Source organism: Talpa occidentalis, unplaced genomic scaffold, assembly GCF_014898055.3.
Source record: "Talpa occidentalis isolate TD23 unplaced genomic scaffold, MPIMG_talOcc4v2.1 talOcc4.6, whole genome shotgun sequence".
NCBI lineage: Eukaryota > Metazoa > Chordata > Mammalia > Eulipotyphla > Talpidae > Talpa > Talpa occidentalis.
Genome location: NW_023604972.1, coordinates 31,299,684 through 31,312,800, shown reverse-complemented (window position 1 = coordinate 31,312,800; position 13,117 = coordinate 31,299,684). Strand labels below are relative to the sequence as shown.

Below are 13,117 nucleotides of genomic sequence, written 5' to 3'. Positions count from 1 at the left end.
CAGTATCATTCTCAATGGTGAAAAGCTGAAAGCAATTCCATTAAGATCTGGAACAAGACAAGGATGTCCACTCTCACCACTGCTTTTCAATATAATACTGGAAGTCCTAGCCAGAGCAATAAGACAAGAGAAAGACATCCAAGGAATCCAAATAGGAAAAGAAGAAGTCAAACTATCACTATTTGCAGATGATATGATAATATACATAGAGAACCCCAAAATCTCCACAGAAAAACTAATTCAACTCATCAATCAATTCAGTAAAGTGGCAGGATACAAAATCAACACGCAAAAGTCAGTAGCCTTCCTATACACAAACAATAAATCTGAAGAAGATGAAATCAAAAAAACCACCCCTTTTATTATCGAAACAAAAAAAATCAAATATTTGGGAATAAATCTAACAAAAGAGGTAAAGGACCTATACAAAGAAAACTATAAAACACTGTTAAAAGAAATAGAAGAAGACACAAAGAAATGGAAAGACATCCCCTGCTCATGGATTGGAAGAATAAACATTATTAAAATGGCCATCCTACCAAAAGCAATATACAGATTCAATGCTATTCCAATCAAAATCTCAATGGCATTCTTCAAAGAAATAGAACAATTATTGATGAAATTCATATGGAATCACCAAAAACCCCGAATAGCCAAAGCTCTACTGAAAAAAAAAGAAGGAAATGGAGGCATCACACTCCCAGACTTCAAACTATACTACAAAGCCATAATCATCAAAACTGCATGGTATTGGAACAAGAACAGACATACAGACCAATGGAATCGAATAGAAAATCCAGAAATAAACCCACAGATTTATGGTCAACTAATCTTTGACAAAGGAGCAAAGACTATGCATTGGAGCAAAGAAAGTTTGTTCAATAAATGGTGCTGGGAAAACTGGGTCGCTACATGCAAAAGAATGAAGCTTGACCACTACCTCACACCATACACAAAAATCAACTCAAAATGGATTAAAGAACTAGACATAAGACCTGAAACCATAAAATACATAGAAGGAAATATAGGCGAAACACTACGGGATTTGCACATCAAAGACATCTTTACAGACACATCACCCAAAGCAGTGATAGTGAAGAGAAAGATAAACAGCTGGGACTACATCAAATTAAAGAGCTTCTGCACAGCAAAAGAGACAATAACAAAAACAAAGAGAAACCCCACCAACTGGGAGAACATTTTTGCACCCAACACTAATGATAAAGGACTGATCACAAAAATCTGCAAAGAGCTGATGAGACTCAGCAACAACAAAGAAAATAATCCAGTCAAAAAATGGGCAGAAGAGCTAAAAAGAAACTTCTCTGAAGAGGAAATGCAAATGGCCAACAGACATATGAAAAAATGTTCAACATCACTTGTAATCAGGGAAATGCAAATCAAAACTACCATGAGATACCATCTCACACCAGTGAGAATGGCACATATTAAAAAAACTAGCAACAACAAATGTTGGCGAGGATGTGGAGAAAAAGGAACTCTTGTGCACTGTTGGTGGGAGTGCAAACTGGTCCAACCACTATGGAGAGCTGTGTGGAGATTTCTGGACCTACTAAACATAGAGCTTCCATATGATCCAGCAATTCCACTCCTAGGTATTTACCCAAAGGACACAGAAACATCAATTCCAAAGAGCACCTGCACTCCTATGTTTATAGCAGCACTGTTTACAATAGCTAAGCTTTGGAAACAACCCAAATGCCCAAAAATAGATGACTGGATCAAGAAGATGTGGTACATATATACCATGGAATATTACTCAGCATTCAAAAAAGATAAACACATGCAATTTGCAGCAACATGGATGGCACTGGAAGGGATCATGCTCAGCGAAATAAGCCAAAAAGAAAAAGAAAAATACCGGATGGTCTCACTCATAGCAGGAATCTAGAAAACTTAAATAAGGGACCAGGAAAATGAATATAAGAAAGTGAAAATCAAAATCAACAAAAAACTATGAACCAGAGACACTTTTTGGGGAGTGGGGGGCGGGAGGGGAAGGATTGGGGTCAGAATGCGGCGTTTGCAATTGTATGGGGGAATATAAAAATAAAATTTAATATTTAAAAAAAAAAAAAGAAAAAGAAAAGGAATACTCAAATTGTTTAAAATTTTATATACATTAACTCATTTGTTCCTACAACAGTTCCATAATTAGAACTACCATCCCAATTTTATAGAAACAAATAACTATTGCAAGGTACAAACCTATTGAGACAAAGAGGAGATAGAAATCTAGGCTAGTCTAGTCAGATGTCAATCACATCACATTGTCTTCTATGTAGATTCAGAGAAATTAACATTTCTATGAGAAAGGGAAAATGTCTGCCAGGACATTATATGGGATGCTCTTAAATATGGAATGACCCAGTGTCCCTAATGAAGTCTATCAAGTGCTTGCAATCCTAGATAGAAAGATCTCTTACATCTAAGTTCATAGCAGATTAATTCCTTTTTTTTTTAAAGATAGATTTATTTATTTATTTATTTATTTATTTATTTATTTATTTATTTATTTTTACAAGCACTGGGTACAGTCAGAAGCACGGGAGGATGAGAGAGTTCACCAGAGCCAGAGCAGGAAGCAGAGCAGGTAGAAGGACCGAAGCACACTGCTGAGGGGAGCAGCGGGCGGCAGGAGAGGTCTGCGCGCCATGTGGGATCCTCCTCCCGTGGCCGGGGAGCAGCCGGGGATGGAACCCGCACCGCAGAGGCTGCGGGCAGCTTCGCAACCCAGCGCTCAACCGCTGCGCCACCAGGGAGGCCCCAGATTAATTCCTAATGAAAGTGGGGCTGATAAAGAAAGACAGGATAACACGTGATTGATTATACATATAAAGGAGGCCTTTACTGAGTCCTAAAAATAGCTCTGCTTTTTCATATTCTAGTGTAGACAGGGAAAGGAATAACATATTCTATAGCTGACTTTGGATAGTAACTTTTCTGAGAGTATCAAGATGAAGGAAGGTCTTTTCAATGGAAGAATTGAGGTACAAAATTCATAAGGAAGAAGAGTTGTGTGATTATCATATTATTGTTTATCCTGGTGTTTGGAAAGAAAATTTTGTGAACTAAGTTGTTAAGAAAATGAATCAATTTCTAAATTTTGAAAGTACTAAAAACATAGCAAAGGGAAGTGATGACTTTTCACTGCAGAGTGAAGAATAAAACTTAAGTTAGAATCTTAGACTCAAAGTTCTAGCTCTCTACTCACCAACCATGTGGATGGATAAAGACTATCTGTGTGTTTCAAGTTTCTCAGTTATATTACATTACATAAATGTAGGCATGCTCTTATTTTAGGGGACAAAAATAATTATTTCCCTTCATGATGGGATATATTTTAAACAAAGACAGCATCTTAAAGCATTCTTTATTTGTAAGTGTTCAAGCTCTAAAATAGAATTGAAGCTCTAAGAAGGGCTTTGGAAAGTGATGGCCTATTAAAGAGAAACCAATATGGTGTCCTTGTTATATTTTAGATGGCTCATAAGAGTTTGTGAAAGGCTTCAAATAAGTATCATCTCTTGGTGGTCAGAGAGGGGAGAGGAATCAGGAATGGTCTTTCTTTTTACCTTCTGTAAAGGGATGATGATCTGTATCGACGGCCCTATCAAGTTCAGCTCAATGAGCTCAGTTGTCCTTACTTAGACCCTGGCTCCTCTTCCTGTCTTAGTAGAAAAAAGTGTTAGGCATGCCCAGAAGAGAGTTCTTAGGCCTCCTAAGGAGACAAGCCTTCTTTCCCTTTCAACTGCCTTAACAAATAAATACTATTGAAGGGGAAGCAGCTATCAAGTTTGGTTTTCTCAATACAACTAAACAACTCCTACTATAACAACTGATACCTATTGCCATAATAATTACTCTAACTAGAGTTTATGGGCATTTCCTGGAAAATCTGCTAATGCATTCATTTTATTCTGGCTAAGTATATAACCTCAGGCAAACTGAAAACAGTCTGAGGTATTTTCAACTGCAGAAATCTAAATGTTTAGAGTCTCACATCTAGCAGTTGTGAGGATTAAGGTTGTTGATTGAGAAAAGTTAATGTCTAAGTTGGCTGGAAACTGTCTTTAAGCAGGGGTTAGCAATCTATGGTCTGCAAACTGTTTCTGTAAGGTACCATGAATACCATGAATGGTTTACATGCTTAAATGATGGGGGGCAAAAATCAACAGATTAATATTTTGTGACATGAATATTATGAGAAGTTCAAATTTCAGTGTCCATAAAGTTATACTGGACCACCAACACATTTCTTCATTTATATACTGTGTATAGCAGTTTTTGTGCTACAAAGACAGTGTTGTGTAGGTGAAATATACTGTACGACCTGCAGAGTCTAACAAATTGACTCTGTCCCTTTACTAAAGAACTTTACTGACCCCAGTTCTAGGTGCTAGTGTGAAAGACTAATATACAATCTTTCCTTGGTTGAGAAAAAGCTGCTTTATAGCATTATAAAGGTTAGGTTTGGGGTATAAAATGCCAGGTCTCATTAAATGCTAAAATTCAAGTTATTTGTTTAACAAGTTGTCATTTTTTAAAAGATTTATTTTATTTATTTTTGCATACAAGAACTGGGGTGTAGACCAGAGGTGTGGGGGGTGAGAGGATTGACCAGAGACAGAATAAGGAGCAGAAGAGGCAGATCTACTGAAATACACTGCTGAGGGGGAACAGTGGGTGAGACAGGAGAGGTCAGCTGTCCATGTGGGTTAGCTCCCTGGCAGAGGGTAGAACTCATGCCATAATGACTAGCGATAACTTGATAGCACTAAGACTTTAACCCCTGCGCCACCAGGGAGGCCCTTAACAAGTGACTATGTGGTGGCATTCTGTATTATGTCCTCTGGTGCTGCACCAAAAGACCTGACAAAAGATCTTCTATTTGGACAATTAGAGACTGTGCTTGATATAAAAAAGACTAATGGTGCTGAATTTGATGGAAGATGCCTGCCCCAGGAAGGAAACGGAGATGGGTTCAATGGGTAAACGGAAAGGACTGCTTCAACTATCTGAGTACCAGCTTCTTAAACAACTTCATGTCAAGGTAAGAGAATTTGATGTGAATAAAGGAACAGCATATCCAAAGCAACATAAGGTTTGGATAATGTGGCTTTGCTTCCACAGAATGCCATTACAGTTTTTATTGGGTTTAGCTTTGGATTTGAACCTGACAGCTTGATCTTGTGGTTCTACCAATGTTTACAGATATGGTGGCTGACTGACACGCTTTTCTCAGAGACAAGTTTCTGTCGAAACGAAACAGTTATAGAATCATGCAATTTTCCCAGGTTATGCAAGGTAGAGAGAAAAATTCTCACAATCCTTTCCTCAAGCACAGAGACTGAGTTACCCCTAAGTGAGGGAAATGAGAAATTGAGCTTGCAAGACAAAAAGATATCAGTTTAAGAAAGAAAATGCCCCAAAGAGTTGTAGGCTAGGGGATCCAAGAGAAGGCACTGAAATTTCTGCCATTTAAAAGTAAAGAAGATCCTATAAAGAAAGGAAAAGGGAGCTGCAGATATAGTCTGAAGAAAAAGCACAGATTAAATGCCGAACCCAGTCAGCTGGACACAAGAGAGAAGGGTAGACTAGCAATTCTGGTAACAGAAATACACCACTGTGTCTGTACTGGGAGCTGAACACAGACATGAACCAGCAGGAGGGCTGGCTATTCAGCTAGCTCTCCTTCATAGGGAATATACAGTGCTTACAATGCTCCCCCCCAGTAAAATCAGCTTCAACCCTAGTTCTTTCTAAAGTCTATTTTCAAGATGTTTAGTCAGAGTAACAATGGGGCAAAAATCAGAGTGACTATCAGTCACTAATACAATATTCCTTAATTAATTAGACATATTTAGCTCTCAGTCTTATTTCATTAACTTTGCTTGATAACCAGGGATCCCATCTGAATATAATCTCAGACTTTTCTTTTCCCAATCACTCCTTCAATTTTCATTTCTGTTTATTTTATTATATATTTTGGGGATTTTTAGTGTTTGCATTTAGACCAGTGTCTTTTTTTTTCCTCTCATTTCTTTTTATTCTTCTGAGTCTGAATTCCAGGTGAATTTTTTTGAGTTTGTTTTCTATTTCACCAACTCAGTTTTCGGCAATATCCAATTAACTGTTCACTAACATTTTCAGTTTTAATTTATCAATCTTTTTCTAATGATCATAAACATAATCCTTTCCAATAGAAGTTGCTACTGCTTCATGACTGATTTAGTTCCACATATGCAATGTCATGTGATAGCTGAAATCTTTTTTAGATTCTTATTATAAATATAGTATTTTCTGATTCTTTAGAATCAAACCCCTATTCTCTTGATCTTTAAACATCTTTTTGCTTACGCAGCTACCAGTCCTGGAAAAAACCAACTTCATAGTTTCTTTGTTCCTTTAGTTGTTTGAATTCTAAACTGATTATGTGCTAACCAATAACCCAATCTCCTTAAGACAAATGTTCTGCATTACTCCATTGTTCTCTCAATCCCATATAATAAGCTATTCAGTTTGTGTGATTTTATGTAAGAAATGTTTTCTAAATCTGGTCTGTGTTCTCCAAGTTCACTGTCATTGTGTGCCTTCAGTTGCCTAAGACTCCAAGGACATCTTCCCTATTTCTACCAGTTTCCTAGTATCATTCCCTTGATGAAAAATTTCATTTTATTCTCTATGTTTATAAGTCCAGATAATATGGGTTATCCTGCTAAGTTTTTCATAACCTAATTCCAATCTGCTGACAGCATCTATTGTTTACATACTGACCTCTTACCATTCTTCAGATATACCACCTTTTTAAACTGATATGTGAATATTCTGATTTTACATTTCTTTGAAAGAAGAAAGAGAAGGAAAATAATATACGTAGGGAAAAATTCTATAATTTTCAGTAACCCTACATGATGGAGTACAACTGATCAGAAAGATTTTGTAGTCCAAAAACTTGCCTACAATCCAATCAACCTATAAAAGTCTTAAAAATCACACATAATTAAAACCTCCCAGATTTATTCAGTGACTAAGAAGCTGCAACAATCTGCCCTTTAATCTATGCTTTTTAAAAGCTCAATTAGGTGATTCTGCTGAAAGGCCAACTTTGGGAATTACTGCTCAGAGCCCTGGTCTAAAAAGCCATGATTCTGAACCTTATATAACCACAAACATGTCCCCAAAAGTGTAGTAACAAAACTTTGAATATACTTACCTGAGTGAGTTCATCTCTGTTTTCTGAAGAGAGGAGTCACCAGCCACGTGGCTGAGTTTGTGGGCTTGGAATTTTGCTTTATTCTCTAATGACTCTATTGTTTCTCTCATTATCAACATTTTAGACTTTAATTCACATTTTTCTTTTTCAAGCTACAATTTAAATTTTGAAAATTAATAGGTATATGTCTCAGTTTTTAAAAGTCTTTGATATTTCTGGAAGAAAACTAAGGAAATAAGTTAGACTTACTTAAAAATACTGTCAAGCCTAAAATCTATTTTAGGCTCTTGATGTGAGGATGAATTCACATACTTAACTCCTCCCTCAATATTATTGAAAGAAAAGATACCCTCACAAAAAGGGAAAAAAGAACATAATATTCATAATATTAATGAAGCGGGAAGGGAAACCATCAATAGAGCAAAAATTTTGAGGCATTCCTAAAAAGCAATAAGTAGAAAGCACTGAACTGAAGAAACATCAGAGCAGAAAACACTGTAAACCAAACATACAATAAGCCAGACATATATGAAAAAATTATAAAATTTTCCTTAACTGCAAAAAAAAAAAAACCACCCCTGATTTAATATAAAGACATATCATGCCCCTGAATAATAACACAATATCATAAATATATTAAAATCTCCTCAAATACTTGTCATTTGAATTTATGGGTATTTGGCAAAGATGTTCTTGTTAATGCAATACTATTTAACTGTTTTCCTTTAAGGAATAAACTTATTGTGTCTTATCTAGGAGCACTCTCTGGCACTAACACTTGTGAGCTGTTTGATCTTGGGCAAGTTTTTCTACCACCTCAGTGTCCTCATCTGTGAAATGAGGACAATATTATTAGCATTTTATATGCTATATGGTTGTTGAGAGAGTTAACATCATAAAATACAACAAATGTTATATATACATATATAATATTGAGACAAGTATCTGATAGTAATATAATACAAATTATTTCTCCAAGGTCTTCCCATGTTTTATCTTTCAAGAACTTTAGTAACCTTAAATTGATTTTTAGGTATGGTATATTTGAGGTAGGATCTAACTTCTTTTTATATACATTCATATGAATAGCTAACTATTCCCAAAATAATTACTGAATAATCTTTCCTTTCTCCCCATTGATCTATGTTCTTTATAGATCAAGTGTCCATATATTTGGGTGTTTCTTCCACTGGCTTTTATCATTCTCTCTTAATCTCTGTGCACTATACCACCCTTTCCTAATCACCCATGACACTGAAGTCTTCATATCTAGAAGTGCAAGTCCCACACCATGTTTAATAAATTACCTGGTGATTAACACATGTCAAATGTTCAACAATTTTCTCTAATTCTGAGTTTCCAAAATGACTCATTTCCTGGAGACTCTGAAAGATAATTTTATAGATGTTTACTTGTATGAGATTATAAAGAATTAGGAAAAGTAAGGAATGCAAGTTTATGATACTATTACTTTGTCTTTCCATAAAACAATGTTTTTAGAAAAAAATCATTAGATGGTTTATAAAAATGATGCTTTAGATTAGAAAAAATGCAAAATGGGGTTTCATCTTTTACACTCTAACCTCATATATGATTGTAACAAAACATATAGATTGGTATGGGTTCATCTATAAATATTTATACAGGTTAATCCTTGAGTACCAGGAAATTAAATAAGCTCAAGAATGGGCCTTCATGACAGAGAAAAGAAAGAGTATAAGGAAGAAAAAATGAGCTCAGAAAGACACAGAAAACAGAATACTACAACGCCATATAAAAGATCAGACTTTCAAGTATGAGCTGATCAACAGTATAAACACAAGTGCTGTTTTTGCTTATACTAGCGTTTTCAATTCTTGCTGAGGTTTTCTAATGCAGCATTATACTTCCATCCAGGTTATTCATTAAAAAATAAAGACATTTGATATTTGGATTATGTATTTAGTTGAAAGGGTCACTGCACTGTACAAATTTATTCATTTGTTAAGTCATTCAACCAGTATTAAGCACATACTATATGCCAAGCACCACACAGGTAATAGGAATTTAGCAGTCAGTAAAATGAACAGTATCTGACCTTATAGATAGTATAGCTTAATAGAAAAGACAAACTTATGAGTTAAAATCCATGAATAATCTGCTAGAAAAAGGAACTGTATAACAACATACCAAAAGTAAGTCTGAAATCTATGATTTGTTTTCTGTCTGAGGGAAATGATGTTTAAGCTGGCTTTAAAGGATGAACAGGAATCAGCTAGGTGAATGGACTGGAAGTAATAAAGGAATTTTTTAATAAGTCTATTTTGAAATTTGCAGGCTAGAAAAGTCCATTAAGTGTTGAGTATTGAGAAAGAGTGGTAGGATCTGTAGGAAAGAAGCTAAACCTCATAGCAGGCAGGGGCCAATCATGGAAGTCCTTGAAACAGTAAATAAATTTTAAGTAGTAAGTGATGTGACAGGATTTAGATCTCTGAAAGATGATTCTGACTTCAGTGTGAAATATATTTTTGAGAGGGGCAAGCCTAGAAGTTATGAGAATATGAATACAGTAATGCAGGTAAGAGAGAGTAATGGCCAGAACATGATAGCAGAGGGAATGGAAAGAAATAGATTCAAGAGAAATGAATGTGAGCTCAGGATACAGATTTCCTATAACTTCATAGCTGGATAGTATTGGTTAAATTATTGAAACTCATTGTAACTCAGAGGTCTCTGTATTACCTACCTGAAAAAAGACCACTGTTACACAGCTTCTCAAGCATACTATTTTATAATTTTAAAGCTATATTTGAAATAGTCAGTCATATAACACAGTATACTCCAAATCCAATTTGATAAGTGACCTGTGAAAATTTACTAAAACAGTCCACGTAAAATGCACTTAGAAGAGAGCCTCTCACATGGGAGGGGTTTAACAGATGTCACATATTATTTAAGAGGTGGCATCACTAGGATTTGGCAGTTAACTGAGAGAGATATACTAACTTTCAGAGAGGAGTCAGTGATCCACCGGGTGGACAATGGGATAACAGGAAAATACCAAAGGAGGCTTATGGATTGAGCTAATTAGTTCAGCTTTTAAGTAAAAGACCTAGTATAAACTCATAAATGCTGTCTCCTACAATGCAGAAAGATTCTAAGAAAATGTCACTTTTTCCCAAGTTTTTATTTAGTACTATTGCATTTTTCATTTCTATTTTGCATTCCCTGGTCATTTGAGCAGATATGGAAAGGAATAAATCAGTAGTAGTGCAAAAAGTTGCCATATTGTGCACAGAATTATTCCATTTGGTAATTTTAACACTTATTTTTTATAAGAAAACATTTTCTGGAAGACAGTATTCCAAAAGATCGCAATTAAAAGCATTCTTAAACTGAATAATTGGAGTAAAACTTTAACTAAAAGTGTATGACATAAAGACCATCTTTATCATGCTTAAATGTTCTTACTCCCAAATTTAGGTACTACTTTCAAAGCATTTATCTAGTACTATTTACTGGAAGTAAACTAGGCACTCCATAATAAAACCTGTAACAATTAATACTGAGTTCCTAGAATGTGCTGGGCATTAAATGCTTTGTGTGTCTTAAGCTGTGTATTATTTTTTTTGAAGCCTGTGAAAAGAAAACATAAAAAGACTGTTCCTAGATATCACACGACAAGAACAAGCAACAAAAGAAAAAATAAATTAAACTTCATCAAAATTAAAAACTTTTGTGCTTCAAAAGACACATTAAGAAAATAAAACACAATGCACAGAATAAAGGTTAAATATTTGCAAATCATACATCAGATAAGGGACTTGTATTGAGAATAATAAAGAATTCTTACAACTCAAAAATCACGATATAAATTACCCAATTTAAAAATCGGGAAAGGATCTGAACAGACAATTCTTCAAGATATACAAGAGGCCAAACACGATTATGGTAAGAGGGGAGACATCAGCAGCCATTGGGAAAAGGCAAATCAAAATCGCAACGATACTATTTCACACTTACTAGCATAATGAAAATAAAAAAGACAGGTAACAAGGATTGGTGATGATATAGAGAAATGAGAAATCTTACACCAGTGCTGGGGAGAATACAAATAGTACAGGTACTTTGAAAAACAGCCTTGCAGTTGTTCAAATTGTTAAAAAGAGGTACACAGCCAAGATAAATGAAAATATCTACACAATAAAAGTTGTACCTGATTGTTCCTAGCACAATTCATGACAGCCAAAAAGTGGCAACTGCCCAGTCTATCCATATAATGGGATATTATTCCACAGTAAAAAGGAATGAAGTATTGATACATATGCTAACATGGATGAATCTTGAAAACATTATGTTAAGTGAGAGAAGTCAGATATAAGAAATGACATACTGAATGATATTATTTAAAAGAAATGGCCAGAGTAGATATATCCAGAGAAAGTTGAGCAGTGGTTGCTTAGGGTTGAGGAGACTAGGGGAGAAATGGAGAATAATTGCTAATGGGCATCAGGTTTCTTTTTTAGGGTAATGAAAATGCTCTAAAATGGATTGTGTTGATGATTAGCAAGTCTATGAATATACTAAAGCCACTGAACTACACACCTTAAATGGGTGAATTGTATGGTATGTGGCTATCTTCATAAAGCTGTTTTATAAAACAAGATCATGTTCTTCCACATGAGGAACTTCTATTGAGATGAGGGGTTTTTTATTTTCTATAAAGAACCAGAGAATAGATATTTTAGGCTCTGTGGGCCATCCAGTTTCTGTTGTAACTCAATTCTGCCACTGCAGCACAAAAGCAGCTATATAGAATACATAAACAAATGAGCATAGTATTCCAATAACAATTTGTTGACAATGAAATTTCAATTTCATAACCTTCATGTGTCATGAAATATTCTTTTGATATTTTCTTAATTCCTTAAAAATTCAAAAACTATTGTTAGCACACAGGCCATGCAAAAATATTGGTGTAGATTTGACTCATGCGCATTGTCTGTCAAGCCCACTACACTGTAAAGTCACTTCATAGGGAAACATATAACCTCCCCTTTTCTTAATAAATTATCTTTCAAAAATAAGTCAATCTCAATACTTACTCTTAATTTTTCTTTTAAAGCTTCTTTTTCTGCCATAATCCTCCTTAAGTCAGATACTGCAAGTTCTTTTTCCTTTTCCATAAGACTAATAATATTCTGGGAGACTGCGGTTTGGGAAGATTCTTGTCTTAGTACCGATAATTCTTCCTGAGCCTTAAAGAATTAAAAGATATAAAGAAAACATCTGGATAAACTCCAGTTAAAAAAAAAGGCAAACTAACATGTTCTTTTGCTTTCTTCCCAAATCTTCAGAAAATGAGAGTAAAAGGACTAAAATAATAGCAACAACAAAAAGAAAAGACAAGGAGGTTGAAAAAGTGCCTGCTACCAAATTCTGGAAACCAGAGAGCAGATGGGCAACTAGTAATTAACTAAGCAGACCCAAGAAAGCTGAAATCTAAGCCAACAATGGGGAAAGCACAGAAGTGTATCAATTTGCACTACAGAATCCTGCAAAAAGTGCCAAAAGTGAAAATAACTTCTCGACTTGACTTTTTAACTTCACATCCATCTGTCCCTCTTGAAGTAGCAGTAGACTAAGAGGAGATTGACGGGCACAAATTTAGTGTTAGACACCATGTTTCCACAGACTCTGCTCTCACAACTGCAGTTTTGTTAACTGGACCAAACTGTATTGATTATTTTCTCTAGAGTTTTTTCAGTAGAGGCTAAGTCCTTACTATCCTGTATATCCAAATAGTGAGCACCACCCACCGTTTGATAGATATAACCCATGCCTGAATTCTAGGATAAACTTGGCTCAAGGTCATGCTGGTTTAATTATAATTTTGTTTCT

At 35.1% G+C, this 13,117-nt stretch overlaps 1 protein-coding gene across 1 annotated transcript in view; it reads right to left on the bottom strand.

The window, feature by feature from the left end:
- CEP135 (centrosomal protein 135) overlaps window positions 1-13,117 on the bottom strand; it is a 65,142-nt gene that overhangs the window by 23,159 nt on the left and 28,866 nt on the right. Inside the window, exons 13-15 of the mRNA XM_054687931.1 lie at window positions 12,322-12,474; window positions 8,545-8,622; window positions 7,238-7,389 (exon numbers count right to left, since the gene is read on the bottom strand). Coding sequence (XP_054543906.1) covers window positions 7,238-7,389; window positions 8,545-8,622; window positions 12,322-12,474 — 383 coding nt within the window. The remainder of the gene's footprint in view (window positions 1-7,237; window positions 7,390-8,544; window positions 8,623-12,321; window positions 12,475-13,117) is intronic.